Source organism: Platalea leucorodia (assembly GCF_965183815.1).
Source record: "Platalea leucorodia genome assembly, contig: HAP1_HAP1_SCAFFOLD_447, whole genome shotgun sequence".
Taxonomy (NCBI): domain Eukaryota; kingdom Metazoa; phylum Chordata; class Aves; order Pelecaniformes; family Threskiornithidae; genus Platalea; species Platalea leucorodia.
In genome coordinates this window covers 1-17,476 of record NW_028121142.1, presented here as the reverse complement: position 1 = coordinate 17,476, position 17,476 = coordinate 1, and the positions used below count along the sequence as shown (strand labels likewise).

General features: G+C 52.1%; 1 protein-coding gene across 1 annotated transcript; it reads left to right on the top strand.

The window, feature by feature from the left end:
• Window positions 1-11,222: 11,222 nt before the first annotated feature.
• On the top strand, window positions 11,223-13,051 carry LOC309604192 (acrosin-like; the record flags this gene model as incomplete). Its single annotated transcript, XM_082339124.1, has 4 exons — window positions 11,223-11,401; window positions 11,740-12,005; window positions 12,286-12,431; window positions 12,856-13,051. Coding segments are annotated over 4 exons (787 nt in total), but the record flags the coding sequence as incomplete, so codon positions are not given.
• Window positions 13,052-17,476: the final 4,425 nt, after the last annotated feature.

Here is a 17,476-nt window from a genome sequence, read left to right as displayed (position 1 = left end):
TCCTCCAATGTCCTGACAGTCTGCTTGAAGAGATTTGATGCTTTCTCTGGCAGAAAGATTAGCAAGGTATGTACACAAGGGCACTGCAACTTTGTCTGCTTGGAAGGAGACCTTTCCCAAAGAAGAACCCTTTTTTGGAAGTTGTTCATGTCTGCACACAACGGCTATCGAGTGCGGCCCTCTAAGAAAAATCCATGCAATAGCTATGCCTTGCTCTTTCCCTTGTGGGAAGAGGAAAGTGCCAGTGTGAAGAGAAGCCCTCTCCTGTGCTTGTCAAGAGCTGCTTTGGCCAACAACAGTTTTCTGCCACTGCAGTGACGACATGGCAACACCTGGTTTTGATGAACTGAGAAGATCTGTTTCTATGCCTCTAGCCTGGGTTTGCTGGCAAGGTTTTCTCAGGCTGCTTCCTAAAGACTCTCAGGATAATTTGGGGGTCGTCTTGGTCTCTCTTCAGGTTGTGCAGTATCCAGAATCTTTGGACCTTGCCGCGTACATGTCTCAAGGCCCTGGAGAACCACTCCTCTATTCCTTGTATGCCGTCCTGGTACATGAAGGGTCCGGCTGCCAGGCAGGACACTATTACTGCTTCGTGAAGGTAGCAGACATCTCTGTGATTTGCACTGGTGTATGGTGTCCGTGTCCTTCAGTGGTGTTCTGCCTGTGGTTTTGCTTTAAGAACCCTGCAGGTCATCTAAAGATAGTGTTGCCTTTCTTTGCAGGCCAGCGATGGACACTGGTACAAGATGAACGATGCCTCTGTGGATCGTTGTGACATCAAGACGGTTCTCTGCCAGCGTGCATATTTACTCTTCTATGCCAGGTAATAACAAGTGTGCGACAGTGCTCAGAATACACTCCTTCTCCTGTCACTGATCTGGGTGGTGGTATTCTCCTCCGGTGGGTTTTGCTTTCTGGCCTAGGAGAGAATGCCTGTTTGTCCCGTTGAGTTCTGTCTCTTCTGCAGTTCCCCACCTCCTGCCTTCTCCCTCCTTGTCTGGCACTAAACTGTTGCGCTTGTGTAGCTGCTAGCTGTCTGCTCCCTGAGACTGGCTAGTGCAAAAAGAGGCCAAATGGAGGTCCAGGAGGGTTTAGGATGAGTTACTGCTCTGAGAGGGACAGACATGGCTGGAAGACCACGATCTCATTTCCAGCTTCTAGCCCTGCTTCAGTCTTCTGCCTGTCGTATCAAGTGCTGCCAGAAAGTGACAGGATGAGACTGAAGCCATCAGGAGGCTGCAAGAACAACCCTAGACTAAGATCACTGTTGTTTCTCCAGGCACCACGATTTGACCCCTGGAGCAGGCACTGAATGCCAAGAGACAAAGGGCATTTCCATGACAAAGCTGGATCAAGGGCTGAAGAGGGCATTTTCTGGAGGCACCCTGGCACTGAGAAATCAAGAAGGCGGAGAAAATGGGCCCAGGATCCAAGGGAAGAGACAAACACGGGACTCTGCAGGACCTCCCCATCAGCGCCGCGGCAGGAAGAGAGCACACTCTGACACCGAGGAGGAGGAGGAGAAGCTGAACAGAAGCCAACCAGACTGCCCGCCTCCGAAGCGGAGGCGCATTGCCCTCGCGGAAACGCAGAAGTGCCCTCACTGTCAGCTGCCGCATGGCAGTGGGAACCTGTGCAGCTCTTCCCAACGGGAGAGGAACAGCCCTGATAACGGCAGAAGCTCAGGAGGGGAAGGTGTGCACGGCTCGAGCGGCCACAGAGCAGACTCGCATCCTGGGTCGGTAAGTGAGCGGCAGCTGGGCACATCCTCACGTCAACAACGTCCGCTCCCACCAGTGCCAGTTCACCCAGAGTCTGCAGGCCCTGGCCAGGCAAATGAAGAACAACCACGCAGAAAGAGGAAACAGTCCTGTGAAGGGGGGGGTGAAAGTGACCCCGAAAGAAAGCGGCAAAAGACAGAAGTGAGCATCCTGGTGATCCAGAATTGATAAAGAAATGCAAGAAAGTGAAGAACAAAAAGAAATCCAGAGAGAACTCTGGAGAGGAGGACTCAAAAGTAAGCAACGTTTGCAGCATCACCAGCAAATGTTGCCTCACGCTTTGCCAGGTGTTTCAGGCACGTGGCTTATGGAAAGAAGCGTTCAGGACTTGTGACAGAGCTTGCCACCACAACCTGCAATTTACCATCAAAGGCCGCAGACAAACATTACCAAAAGAATGCTAACCATCAAACTTGACATTTACAAGCGAAACAATAAAATTACCATCATAACCAAACCCAGTCCAAAGTCGTGCTTCTCATTTCTGTAGAGAGTTTGACCATGCAAGAAAGAACAGAAGGGTTCGGGGGTTTTTTGAAATTTTTTAACTTGAGACTTCTGTTATGAAAGCACCCTTGTGATCCAGAAGGGTGGAAGCTTTCTACAGCTGCTGAGCATATGAAATTAGCAGGTAGGGATCTCAGGGAAAAAAAATGCCTGGGAACAGAGCATCTCCAGTGCTGCTCCATTAGAGGCTCAGGTCGCCTGCCTGTGATTCACGTTGTCTTCTCCCAAGTGCAGCATCCCGTGCAAGAGAGACAAGGAAACCAAGGCATTACAAGCATTGCCACTGACGGTCCCCATCAGCAGGGCCATCTTGTTGAGAAGCTGGTTTCCTGGCAAACTTGGCCAGTGGACTTTGAGTAAAAAAGACCACACTTCCCCTTGAAGATGCTTCTGCAGTGTCCCACAACAGCTGCAGTTCATACGCCTTCTGGCCCATTTCTGAGCCTGTCACAAGGCGTCCTACATATGAAATCAGTTTCTGAGGCAAAACCAAGGCAGAAACATGTAGGCACTTCTCCTCACAGAAAGTATAAAACACTCAGCTCCCAAGCCTACCGCGAGACTCACTGCAAAAGGAGAGAAGGTGCTTCTCCATCGGCATCCTCTTTTATCTCCAGAAGCCAGCGCTTGGGAATACTGTGCCCTCTAGGCATCGAATCCAGCGAGAGAGGAGTTGGGAATGGGGACGGGAGCAGGAACAGGGTCGAGGTGAGCAGCCAAGCGCAGGGATCTTTCTTGGCAGCAGTCCTGCTCTGGCGACCTGTGTAAAAGTCAGTTCTTTGCCAGCCTAGGAGAGAGGCAAGGAGACTTCAGCAGAGAATTACCAAGGGGATTGATTCTCTTTATTTAGCCATGCATATTGCAGCTGCATAAAACAGTTCTCCATGCCTGCCCTAGCATCTTCTCAGGCACGTAACACATCAAAAACCATCTTCACAAATCACAGACAGACTCCTGCCCTATCAGCTACTCAGCCACCAGTAACATCACAAGCACCTGAAAAAGCAACGGGCCAGTTCCTGCCACGAATGACATCACAGACACCTAAGCAGGCCATGCATCTTTTCCTATCTATCTGCTACTCAGTCGCAAGTGGTATCACCAGCATCTGCACAAGTCAATGAAAAACTCCTGCCCTGTCAGCTCCTCAGCAGCAGGTGACACCACAAGTACCTGCAGCAGAAGCCAGCTTCCTGCTCCTTCCCCACCAGCTGCTCAGCCACCAGGGTCTTCACAAGGACCTGCACAGCAGGAGCATCCTCAGTTTCCACATGCCATCTTTTTCACCTCCATCTCTAGCTTGTCTCCTGTCTCTCTGGCCTCTTCTCTCTGCCAGGCACTTTGCTCCGTCACTCCAGGACCTCCCAATGCCTTTTACTGTTATTCTGCTTCTGGGGCAAATGTTACCTTGAAAGCCACGGGACCTGCACCTATTTCTCTTCTCCCTCTGCTTTGGGCTCTGGCTCTTTGATGCATTTTTTCACCCCATGGGCCCTTGTGCCCTGGCTCCCTCCTGCTGTTAAAGCCTGATCCTGCAAGAGAAGTGACCATCAGTCGGTGCCATCTTACCTGCATCTCTCTGACCTGGACAGCTGCTGGGAGCTGTCACCATCAGCCCCGGCTCTGCTTGAAGGCTTCTCCTGGCACAGGCGCAGCTCTGGCTGTGCTTGGTGCGTGCCGTGCTTCCTGAGGGAGAACAGCAACCCTCACAGTTACTCCTGGGCAATGTCCTGCTGGGAAGAGCTCATTTGAAGGCAGCTCTCCCAGGCTGGCAGCAAGGCAGCTTGGCAGCAAGCCCCAAGGCTGCTCCAGGGGTGCTCCCTGTCCCCCAGCTCAACCACAGCTCCCACATCTGGCTCTCTTGTTACCAAAAGGGATTTCCTTGCATTTTCCTTTTCTTCCAGTTCATGCGCAGGTACTGTGAAAAAAGGCAGGCAGCAGAAGTACGCGCTAGCCTAAATCCCTTTTTACCGGTAGCAATAAAGGTGCTCTCAGCTTGGAGCATGAGAAGGACGCTGTGTTACAACTCTTCGGTCCTTATATGCAGTCTTAAGACTATTCATGTACTCCTTTTTACAATTTGCTCAACCTATTGGCTTTGGCCACGATATCGTCTGCTACCATTCACTTTTGAGTATTTGTACAGGCGAACCCTCTGTGCAAACGCGCTTAAGGCATATTTATTAGATGAGCCTGCACAATTTTGTTGCAACTTTGCTTGTTTTCAGCCGGTTTGGTCTGGTTTCTTCTAGCAGCAAACCCACTTGCATAGGAGAGTTCAAGATCAGTCAAGTTCTCTTATGCATGTCTTGGAAGCCATCTTCACACTGTAGCTTTTTCTTACAGAGCACTTTCCAGCAGGATTTTGGAAAGCCCTTTCCCAGCTGGGAGCTCCAGGTCAAGGCCACGGAGCAGAAACAGCCCCCAGCCCCAAGGGCCCCAGCCCCCAAGTGGCCTCTGACCCCAAACTACTAAAACTGCCAAACAGGCTCGCCCTCTAACTGCATTATCTTCAGTTTGGAGAAAAGAAACTGTATGCTTCCAGATTCAGTCGCCTGACTAAGACTGTTAGAGGGTGGTTGGGGCTTCAGCTGCAGAGCAAAAGAGTTTCCATTACAGAATCTCAGCCGTTGCCTCCATGATCATCTTGTCAGTGACCCACAAACACTGTGTTGTAAAAGCCAATGGCTAATAAAAAGGATCCTCTCCTCCTCCCAAATCTGTGTTTATCTCCTACCCTCAGGCTACCACAGTAATTATCATACTATTATTCTCTAATTACCACCGACCTGAAAACCCTCCAAAGCATGGATGAGAACCATCACCAACCACGCACCCACCTCTTAGTCCTCTTGCAGCGAGGCCTCTCTGACCGAGCACTTCTGCATGGATATCTCTGTCTGACAGGAGACGGTCGGCCTGAAAAAACAATGATAATCTTATGTTCTCTTGGCTCTAGCGAAAGCAAAGAATTTATGATGCTGATACAAACAAGTTCAAGAGAAAGCAGGATCGTGGAAGAGGAGGAAAACGTGATCCGTCTCACCCACTTTTAATCTCAGCGGAAGTTTCAAGGGTGCTTTTTTTGTAATCCCTACACAACACAAGTGAAGAAGCCCACACCTGCTTTTTAAGGAGAACTGAAAGACACAAGAGTAAGACTATCAAGTCTCTGTAATTACTCTTCTTTCCAGGATACATGGCTCATTTTTTACACATCCCAGTGGAGAGCTTTCACTTAAAATCACTAAGTTCTGATATGGAAAAGCAAAGCGTCCTCTGTAAATTTTTGAAAAGAACAGTAGCCTGTTCGTATGAAGTGTAAATGCCATGTTTCCACTCTCAAAGGTTGTAACGCTTTTGGATATCTTTGCCATCTTCATCTTCTTTGCCAAGACTTTCCTCCGATAACACTATAACTACCGTACCTCAACAGAACATGGAACTGTTCCAATACTCTTGCAGATTCTGTGAAATCCAAAATGCCCTACATGGATGCCTGCAGGTTTTGCTATTACCATTGTGTTTAAGACACAGTCGGTCCTACCAAACCTACAACCTGCAAAACCTGAAGACCACTTTATGCAAGACAAATTCCAGAATTTACAATCAGCACGGAGGAGCATACTTATCTACCTTGTTCTGTCCTTGCCAAAACTGCTGGCTGACCTGTCATCAGCCTCGGTGGCTGACAGCACGCAAGACTCTCTCATCTGCCTTAGCTCAGGTGCAGCTCCTGGGAAAACAGCTATTTCAGAAGGGCAGGTCTTGGTGTGTTGGCAAAGTGCTTCAAGGAAATGCTTTTAATACTCTGGAATGGTAAGACTAAGCATGGTAATCTCACTCCATGTCCTAGCTCTGCCACAGATTACAGGAGCAATAACGGGCAAGTCACCGGTTTGAACTTCCCCACTGAGAAAACACCGTCAAATGCATACAGTTTATGCTACCACCTTCGGTAGTTCTTTTCATGGAAGATGGTAAAAATGCAAAAAAACCAGAGTATCATAGCAGGTTCTCATAATCATACCCCCTCACATTGATAGCTGGACACCAGGAAAGGCGTGTACATGCTCTGTTGACCTACCTGGTCACTAAAACCAAATAAATTTTATTTCTTCAAAAGCATGACCTTTCTTTTTTCACTTTTGTCCTTTTTTTTTTTTTTTTTTTTTCACAAAAAGACTGGCACTGCTTTCTGAATTCAAGATGAGTTACATGGACTCTACAGACAGCTCACTACGGATCTGAACTCCCAAGTCAAGGTCAACCAAGACAGATCATGGCGTTGATCAACTGCATACAGGACACCTGAAAAAAAACCACAGACACACATCAAAGAGAAAACTTGTGAGCATGGACTGAAAGTCAGTGGTTTGGGACTTCTAAGGAGAAGTAAGAGTCTCCAGCACCTGCTCACAGCTGCAATGAGAGGATCAGCAGCCACCTCACAAGCCAGGACAGGGGTGCGCATGTGCAGACCAATTACAAAATGAAGAGAAGAGCCAGAGGCAGAAGAGAGACTCCACAGAGAGGCCAGAACCAGTCAAAAGCTCAAGAGCAGCAAAGGGCAGGATTTCTATCACCACATACACGCCTTTGGGTTGAGGCAGGACACAGAGGGTACACAGAGCCTTCACTGCATCTGTCATCAGGAGTGAGACTTTGATATCAACAGCTCTTGCCAGGAGCAGCGCTCCCTCTTTTCTACCCAGGAGTGTTTGATTCCAAACTAAGGTTTCTCCTTAGTTTGGAATCAAACTTGGAATCAATGTCCGAGACTAAGCCAGCTCTATAGGAGACTGAGATGGGAATGCCTTGTGATTGACCATGCTCTGAGGAATAACCATGAGAAAACACTTGCTCCAAAACCTTGTCCAAACACCTATGTTGCCCTTGCTTCTGACAGGGGACAGAGGAGTGACAAGAATGGGAGTGATGCACCTCAAACCATGCTGCCAGCAAGAGAAAGGCTTGCAGGTAAACTTAGGAAGCCACAAGGAACGTGTGGACTCGGGAGGAAACAGAGACGCCCCGAGCACCTTCAAACCCTTACAGCAAGCAAAGCATCGCTCTGTCTAAAAGACCCGTTCTTCTCTTCCTGCCGTTTACATTTAACAATATGAGGTATTTAAATCCCATATGGAAAGGATTATCATGCTCTTCTGCCTAGCAGAGGGCTAGCACTTCATTGTGCGCTCCAGGAAATCCATCTTATATTCTGCTTCCAAGCAGCTGTGATTTGGGCCAGTTTATGGCTTCGGGTAAAAAGACTAAAGCCAAGGAATTTCCCTAAAAGCTTTACCTTGAACTAGCACAGCTACAAGTCCTTAGATGTCACAGATGCCCAAATCACTCAAACCATCTTTTTTTTAAACCACAGGCTACCTTTGATAATAATGACGGATGTGTAACCATTCCTCTGTCAAGAGAAGAAGCTGGCACTTGTCCTTCTCCTGGTATTCTTGCAATGAGTTTCTGTGTAACAGAAAGGTCTTCCTCGAGTATTATGAGCATCTTGAATTAGAAAGGAAGTCCTACGCTTTTGTGAGTGCCTTCTGTTTGCTTTGTAGGAAGAGATGTTGCTGCACTACGCCTGTGTGTCTCAACAGTGGCTCTGCATTTCAGAAACCGAACCTGGAAAATCCTTAACTAATGATGCACTGAACCCCAAATCCCACCCTGGAGAGAAAATAAAAAACAAAAAGAAAAAAAAAAAGCATATACTTCTGGAAAAGTCAAAGTGAAATCACCTGCCTGCCTGTGATGATATCCAGCATGAGCAGCTACTGAAAGCACCCAAAAGCTGTGACCCATAACGTCAGGGCTGCATTTAAAGACAAAGCCCCAGACAAACCCCCACCTCTAGCCAATAACTCAAACCCCTCTCCAACTCCAAGTCCCTGGCAGCCAGGCCTTATTCTCCTTCATGAACTGGTAGTATTAGTCACCTCTGCTGGGAAGCAGCAAGCCCCCTGAACGAGATATATAGGGCATTTGGAAAATAGGCTCTGCCAGATCTCCAGCACATGGCCCTGCAGGGGATCCTGGGACAAAGACATTAACTAGAGAGCTGCTTGCGTCGCCTTTTCTCATCCTTTAGGCACTAGGAGGCAGAAGCAGTCCCCAGATTGCTCCGCTGGACCTGGCCGTTGATGCAGATGCTGGGGCCAGCGCTAGCTGTTTGTGTCAAGTTTAGAAAGGATGTGTTCAACGGCATTGCCAGCATGCTGGGACAGCTGGAACGTGCCAGAACTCCCCACTGCCCTTCTGCCATGTTACCTATATTCCTGTGAGTCAAGGGCACGCTCACAGCGTACCAATGACTCAGCTGGGATGTATTTTTACTTAACAGGCAGTTAGGCCCCGCTACCCAACCTCAGTAGGCCAGAGGCTTTATTTCACTTTTGGAACAAAGCTACTGCGTATTTACAGGACGTGCTGACACAGCAGTAACAGCTCAGAGTTTTGATAGACAGACAGCCTGCATGCCAGCACAGGAGGAGGAGGGCTCCAGATGATCCGCCTTTTCTCATAGAAACAACAGCTGACGTAGTTCAGACCCCAAATGCTCGCCCGCGAGCGCTGCCCAGGCAGCCGCGCCCCACCTCTCTGCAGGAAGCTGGATCTACTGTTCTGCAGACTGGGCCTGTCTTAAGAGCTGTGGGCTGATCATTTCCTACTCCGGGTGCAATACAGCAAATGAAGGCAAGGCAGAGGACGCTCTTGGAGCAGCGTCCACTCACACACAGAACACTAAGAGCAGGATTCATCTACACAGAGGTCCTCTCTACAATATGGCTGTCAACACCGAGTCCCTTTGCCTCGGACTTCCCGTACAGTCCGGGCAATCAGGGGGTTCAAGGCTGGCTTGACACATCCTAGAGGAAAGGCTTTTATTAGATAAGATCAGTCACGCCCTAAACCACAACAAACAAACTTCCGTAGACTACAGTGGGAGCCCAGACCCCTTGTGCAGGTGCAGACACCTATTCACAGCTGTGATGGTTTCTACCATGAACGTCAGCAAGGAAGCCCGTGCCTGACACTGTACTTGATAGAGAACAGCAGGAGACTGTGCTCCTAAGGGTATGTGTTCTCTCGCTGATGCTGAGCAGAAAGCTGACGCGTTATGCGCTCTCACGGGATGCAGGAGACAGATCACAACCCACATGACAGCAATAACAAATGCCTACCTGGCATTCCTAAGAGGAGGGCATCATCCCGGTGTCTGCAGAGGAAGGCGAACACTTGTGCCAGCAGGTATATTTAGACACTGGAGCACAGAGGAGTCCCACAGAAACCTGCAGGCTGAATTAGCAAGACAAAGGCAGTTACTGACTGTATCAGGGGAAGCCACACAATAGGTTATGCTCTTTTTCCAGCAAGACGTCCTGCAATTTTTGACTAGGTACTGCTCCAATCAGCTTTTGGGTTCTTGCTGGATGAAATGGGCAGCGTGGTAAGGACAGAATTGGAAGGACATCACTTGAATAAACTTTAAATCGATCAAATTTGTATTTGTCATTGCTAGTAAAACAGGGACAAGAGCCTAGAAGACAGCATGCAAGGTCATGAGAGGACCCAGCTATTTGTTTAGTAAAATACAGCCCTGAGGGACTAATACTCAAGAACTCATCTGGACCTAACAGATGAACGACGTTCTTTCTCAGCCAGCTCAGAAGAGAATCACATCCCGATCCTGAGAGGCTGAAAGAAGAAGATGTACTCTATGTCAATCTGCCAAGGCTGACAGAGGATTTACCAAAGCCATGGAGAATGGCACGTGGGGCTGAGAGCAGGAGCACCCTTCTCTGTCGAGAGCTTAAAGTTGCATGTCCGTGGCCACGCATACCAGGCGCCACAAGTGCCCTTGTCAGCGTTGGCCCAGAACAGCGCTATAACTCATAGACAGCAAGGACATGAAGCCTGCCAGCGGGGGCTGCTGTGGCTGACAGAGCCAGCGTGGGCCGTGCTGCATCCGCGTTTCACTGCGCTTTGTGCAGGAAGGTTGACACTGCGTGGGTACGCTTGGCTTATTTGGCTTGTACATCACTGCTTGCCTGCCGCCGCTGTAACCAGATTGGGTCAACACCCAAACATGTGCATGCTGCCTGTAGGAGCTATCATCTCTGGTGTATATCTTTTGGGAAGGAGCTGGCGGCAAACAGCTGCAGAGAGCAGGGTGGCAGTGAACTCCCCAAAGAGGCTGTGATGCCCCACTTGGGCTGTTCCTGCCAGCTGGTAGCAGGCAGCGCTCGGAGCCCGGCGCTGCTGCCTGCCACGGGGCCTGCACACCCTCATCCCGCAAGCAGAGCACTCAGCGGGGGGCTGTCGGGGGTGTCCGATCCCAGCTTCTGCCTCCCCTCCTGCTTGGAACCCCCCATGTTGCCCCCCTCCCCCGACAGGCCACTGTGCCCAGCACCCGGAACCAGCGACTCTGTGACATCAGCCCCGGGGACAAGGCCACCGCAAGCAATGTGACTACTGCGGGCACTACGTCGGCTGCTGCACTGGTGGCAGCGATGAATTTGCTCCCCCTCCTCGTCCTGCTGGCCGTGTACTGGCCTGTGCACGGCACATGGGACAGCTGTGGGTAAGTGGCCCGAGGCTCTGGGAGGGAGCTGGGGCAACCATTATGGGCTTCACTGGAGGGTGCCCGCTTGTCCCCTGTGGCCACGTCACAGCTTCCCGAACCCCATGTGGGAGCCCCAGTTCCCTGCCAGCACCCAGGCTGCCGGCACAACTCATCTACGGGGCTCAAGCAGAAACAGGGGCGGATGGACGCACACCCCACAGGGTTCCCTGGCCCTGCTGTCCATGCGGTACCTTGTGGGGAGGGAAGACGGCTGACCTTCAGCCTCAACAGCAGCGAGCGGTCAAGCAGGACAGTAATGAGTTTCTGGTTGCAGAGGGACCTGTGGGCTCCGGCCCATGGCTGCTCACTACGGCACGTGGCGCGTCGTGGGGGGCAGAGATGCCCAGCCAGGGGCCTGGCCCTGGATCGTCAGCATCCAGGGGCCCTGGGAATTAGGCACAGGGCACATCTGCGGAGGCTCCCTCATCAGCCCACAGTGGGTCCTCACAGCAGCCCACTGCTTCATCAAGGCCAGGTAAGGAGGACCAGGGAACGAGCATTTCCCCACAACACTAGCAGCTGCCCTGGACGCAGCACCATGTGCTACTCCCATCCCGTTTCCTTGCAGCATGCCCAGTGCCTGCGCACTCCAGAGCCCAGCTGAGAGACTGCTCAGGAGAAGGCTGGGCTCGTGCCACTGCTTCCTAGCAGCCTCCAGCCCGACATCCCTTGCGCCTAAGGCATGCGAGGGCAGTCGCACTCTCCGTAACGCTGCTGCCCTCTCTCCCCTGTGAAGGAGAAGGCAGGGAACTGCTGGGCTGCTGCAGCACACGGCTCTGCTCCCTCTGACCCCTCTCTCCATCTGCCTTCCAGGCACATCACCATGTGGCGCGTGGTGGTCGGGGCCACCCAGCTGACTCAGCTGGGCCCTGAGGTCCAAGTGCGCCATATTAAGCGGCTCCTGGTTCACAAACACTACAGTAATATCTTGGAGAGGAACGACATTGCCTTGCTGGAATTGGACCGGCCTGTCCAGTGCAGCTACTACATACAGCTTGCCTGCGTGCCCGACGCCTCGCTGAGAGTGTCAGAGCTGACAACCTGCTACGTCAGTGGCTGGGGTTCCACGACCGCAAGATGTGAGTTCCCAAAAAGTGCTCGTGTCCTGAGTGCAAGCTTGGCACACTGGGCAGACGGGCTGGGCTTCCTGAGAGCAGAGGTGAAAGCCAGAGTCAGGCTGCGGGGACGTCTGCCTACAGAGAGATGGGCCTGAGCCATTCCCCAAAGCAGGGCAGAAGGGAAACACCGGTACAACGCCTCTCACGACGCAAAGCCAAGCCCCACGGAAGGGGTTCACCCAGACAGGCGAGGAGAACTGGCAACGAGCTGCTGGGTGTTAATTCCTTTCTGTGCTCACAGCTGGAGGAGCAACGGATGTCCTGCAGGAGGCCAAGGTCCGCCTCATTGATGTCAACCTCTGTAACAGCAGCTGGTGGTACAGAGGGGCCATCCACCGCTACAACTTGTGTGCTGGCTATCCGCAGGGTGGCATCGACACCTGCCAGGTAGGGGCGTGCTACAAGTCAACCCCTGGAGGCACAGGCAGCCCTGACACAACCACCCAAATGCACCCCAGCACGGGCTTTGCCTGGCAAGTCACCCTGCCACCGCTGGGTCCCCACCGCTGTTGGGGCTCACCTCCCCTTCCCCCAAAAGCCCATCTAGTGCTCTTGGCAGCCCAGAGCTCCAGATCCCAACCCTGGCACCTCCGTCTTCCACCCATCCAGGATCACCGTGCAGAGATGAGAGAGCCCTGCCTTACAGGCCCACAGCCCCCTCCCAGACAAAGTGCTGGAGGCTCCAGCACCTGAGCAGAGCCGTTCTGTGCAGTGAACACAGCTCTGGCAGCTGCTGTGAGAGAGAAGGAGCCAGCCATAGTGCCGACAGTGGCCACCCAACAACACCTTAATGCTCTCTGCCCTGCTGCAGGGTGACAGCGGTGGTCCTCTCGTGTGCAAAGACAACAACGCCGACTACTTCTGGCTTGTTGGAGTGACGAGCTGGGGGAAAGGCTGTGCGAGAGCAAAACAGCCTGGGGTCTACACCTCCACTCAGCACTTCTACGACTGGATCCTGGTACAGATGGGACTGCACCCAGCACTAAGGGGCTATGCGAACATCATGGGCATTTTCTCACTGCCTCAACCCCCATTCAGAGGCCAAGGCCAATAACAACACAATCGGGCAGGTTTAGGAGCTTGACATCCAGCCACAGGTATTACCTGGACTTCATTTCCATACTGTTATTTGAGGAATCTAAGAACATGCTGTGCTTATGAATCCAGGGAGTGAAGATGGCTTTATGTTTCACTAGCAAACATCCAATCCTGATCATCTGCAAAGGCAGAAAAGGCCGGGGCTGTGGTCATGTTTACGTAAGTGGTGGTTACGTACACATGGGTGCTGGTAAAGGCATTGCTGTCTCTATGCGAATCTGCTTTGCCGTTCACATTAACTGTGTAAGCCTGCGTGCGTGTTTGTGTACCTGGCTCTTTGGAATGCAGCGTTAAGTCTCTTGAACACACACACGGCAACAGCAGCAGCCACATCCATCAGGCTGGGATAGGACAAGCCTCCTGGGCGTGAGAGCCCACCTGATTCAGCTCCAGCGGACCTGAAAGGAGAAATCCCCCGTCTGCACAAGTCTACTGGTTCCGGCTGCTCTGGGAAGTACAAGGCCCCGTACTTCACACCAGGTTAGTGCTCCCTCCTCTCCTCTGCACGGGCAGCTTTGTGAAGTCCCCTATGGTTTGCCTGTCCAAAGCTCCAAGAGAAGAAACTGAGCTCCACCTGGGGGTTTCTGCTGCAGGGTCCTTTCACAGTGATCCAACCCCAGACCAGCCCTGCCATAGGCTGATCCCGCTGACCCCTCACTTGCCCCCGCTGCTCTTTGGCCTGGAGTCAGACCCAGCCGAGAACTATGATCTGCTGCAGAGCAGCGCAGGGCTGGAGCGTCTGCAAGTCCTGAAGGAGATCAAACTGCAGAAAGTGCTTTTTGAACAGCACATGGAGTCTGGGGACAGCCAGATCAGGAAGGACAGGGATCCCGCCCTGCTGCCTACCAAACTGCACTCCTAAGCCCTCCTGCTGCCACTGCTCCTGGCCTCTTGCTGCTCCATCCCCTTCTGTTGCTCCGTGCTGGGACCCTATCCCAAACCCACCAGACCCCCCCGCCCCCAACTACCCAAGCTCAGCCTTAGAGCTACCCTGCAGCTTTGGCTCAGTGACACCGCTGACTGATGGAGCACTGGGGCAGCAAACTGTGCGTTGGGGAGATTGCCAGCCCTGCTAGGAGGGCAGCTCAGGGGACCCTGTGCTCTCTGCTGGACGTTCAAGCTGAGGCCTCTTGACAGAAACCCGGACTGGCTCAGGGAGGGACCATGAGACAGCATCATCTCCAGAGCCAGAACAGCTCCTTTCAAACCATCATCAAGGTGAAGCAAAGGGCATGCCCCAGTCTCCAGAGATCCCAGCACAGCTGGAGGCACGCTGTGCACCCCTGGGTGGGAACAGAGGTGGCAGCTGCAGCACCAGCACTTGCCAGGGGCCAAGAGCACAGCAAGAGGAGGATGGGATGGATGGTCCTGGCAGCTTCAGAGGCAGGACCTTGCATGGCTAGCGCAGAGGGGACGTGCTGAGGCAAAAGCAGCTCAGGGTATGCGTGCTCAAGCACCTCCAAGGCCTTCATGACTCCAGGAGGTGGAGATGTGGCTGGTGGTTGGCAGGCCTGGTCCTCTTGTGAGGTCTGTGGGTGCTGGGGCTGATCAACCAGGTGGGCTGCAACCACATGCCAGCCCCATGACTGAAAGACTCGCTCTCCTCTTGCTCGTGAGCTAGTCCAGCTTCGAGTTCACTAGCCAACTGCCCACGCCCACAGCGCTCTCACCAGCAGCTGGCCCCAGACACTCGCTGTTTCCAGCTGCTGGGGCCCTGTGACCTGTGTTCCCTTCTGCCGCTGCTAGCAGCCAGGCCTCTGGACCCACTCCCGTCACGCTGGGGCCACAGAGTGGGGCCACACAGAAAAGGATTTGGAATCGCTCTCAGAAAGAAGGTACGACGGACTGTGGTGATCAGGTGCAGGGCTCAGGCAAACAAGCAAACCAACCAGCACTTTGCTTATGTGTGACTGGCTCCTTGATCCCCCCTTCTCACCATTTTCCATGCTTATACATCCCCCTCCTCTTCCTTCACTCCTCCCTTTCTCCGCCTTTGTCTCCTCCCAAACAAGGCACCCACCCCCAGTTATTTTTTTTCCCTCTTGCTCCCAGGTTTGCCCCATCTGTGAACAGAGTTGGGGTTTCAGGTGCCGTTAGCTAGGTCACCTTCGACTTCCATGGCATTACTGATGCGGTTTCCTGGGTACTGCTATCCCTGACAGATTCCTCTCCCCAAAATGACCCCAGCTCTTCCTTCAATTATCTGTGAAGTGTGGCCACCTCTCCCATCATTCCCCCTCAACCACCTGCAAAATCTGGTGCTGGAAGAGCAGAGTATCCACAGAAGACAAGTTGTCTTCTCTAAGGCCTTCTTCTGTCTGCTCTAAGCAGATATGGGGCACCACCTTCAGATCCATTCTCAAAAACCAAAGCAGCCTTGAGTCCAGTTTGCTTGGGGCCCAGTTCTGGTGCCTGTGAAGCCATGCGACGCCTCAAGGGCCCTGAGAAGAGCAGCTATTCCACTTTCAGACAGAGCCTGCCCTGTCATCCCAGGGACCAGGCTGCACACCCAGCTCTGGGCCTTAGGTCTAACCCCACAAGCCAGGATGGCAGCACCAAGCTCCCGCACCTTTCACGAGCTCTGAGGCTGCCACCCTTCAAGCCACTGCTCTCCACCCTGCTCAGCAAATGCAACGCACGTGGCTGCCTCCTGCTTTTCTCCCATGACTGCCCTGCACTCCAGCATGTGAGCAAGGCTCCACCATACAGCTGTAGAAGGCAGACTGATGAGGTGAGGTTGATACAGGATTCACCAAAGCCCTGGAGAACGGCATGTGGGGCTGAGGGGTTCAGAATCAGAGTCACTTAGGTTGGAAAAGACCTTTAAGATCACTGAGTCCAACCACAAACCAAAAACTACCAAGTCCACCACTAAACCATGTCCCTAAGTGCCACATCTACACATTGTTTAAATGCCTCCAGGGATGGGGACTCAACCACTTCCCCGGGCAGCCTGTTCCAATGCTTGACAACCCTTTTGGTGAAGAAATTTTTCCTAATATCCAACCTAAAGCTCCCCTGGTGCAATTTGAGCCCATTTCCTCTTGTCCTATCACTTGCTACTTGGGAAAGGAGACCGACCCCCACCTCACTACAGCCTCCTTTCAGGTAGTTGTGGAGAGCAATAAGGTCTCCCCTCAGCCTCCTTTTCTCCAGGCTGAACAACCCCAGCTCCCTCAGCCGCTCCTCACAGGACTTGTGCTCCAGACCCTTCACCAGCTTCATTGCCCTTCTTTGGACACTCTCCAGCACCTCAATGTCCTTCTTGGAGTGAGGGGCCCAAAACTGAACACAGGATTCAAAGTGCGGCCTCACCAGTGCTGAGTACGGGGGGTGGTCACTGCCCTAGTCCTGCTGGCCACTCTAATTCTGATACAAGCCAGGATGCCACTGGCCTTCTTGGCCACCTGGGCACACTGCCGGCTCATCTTCAGCCAGCTGTCGACCAACACCCCCAGGTCCTTTTCCGCCGGGCAGCTCTCCAGCCACTCCTCCCCCAGCCTGTAGCGTTGCATGGGGTTGTTATGACCCAACTGCAGGACCCGGCACTGAGCCTTGTTACATCTTATATAGTTGTCAAGGAGAAAGTGCAAGAGAAGGATTAGCACCAACAAAAGGATATGGATGAGGAGAAGTTGGATGGAAAGGTGTAGGAGAAGGAGGAGGAGAAAGAGCAACACAAGAAGGAAGAAGAGGGTAAGGAGGAGGAAAAAATAGGACGAGGATGAAAAGGAACAGGACAAGGAGGAGAAAGATGAGAAATGAGCAAGAGGAAGAAGAAGAGGAGGAGGTGGACGAAGAACAGGAGAAGAAATAGGAAAAGGAACAGGAATAAGATGAGGAAGGAGGAGGAGAAGAAGAAGGAAAAAAAGGAGGAGAAGGAACAGATGATGAAGGGAAGAAAAAGAAGAGGAGGAGGAGGAATAAGAGGACAAAAATTAAGAAGAATACGAGGACAAGGCGAAGGAAGAAGAGAAGGAAGAACAGGATTTGGAGGAGGAGGAAGAAAAAGAGGAATATGAGGTAGGAGAAGATGAAGAGAAGGAGAAGGAGTAATATGTTGAAGAACAGGAGGAGGAGAAGGAGAAGGAGAAGGAAGAGGAGAGGAGAAGGTGGAAGGAGAACAGAAGGAACAGGAGGATGAGGATAAAGAACAGGAGGGTAAACAGAGTAACAGAACAACAGGAAGAGGAGGAAGAACACCAGAAGGAAATAGGAGGAGGAAGAGTTGGAGGAGGAGGAGGAGAAGGAGGGGTATAAGGAGAAGGACTATGAAGAACAAGAAGCAGAGGAGGAGGATGAACATGCAGAGGATAAACATGCAGAGGTGTATG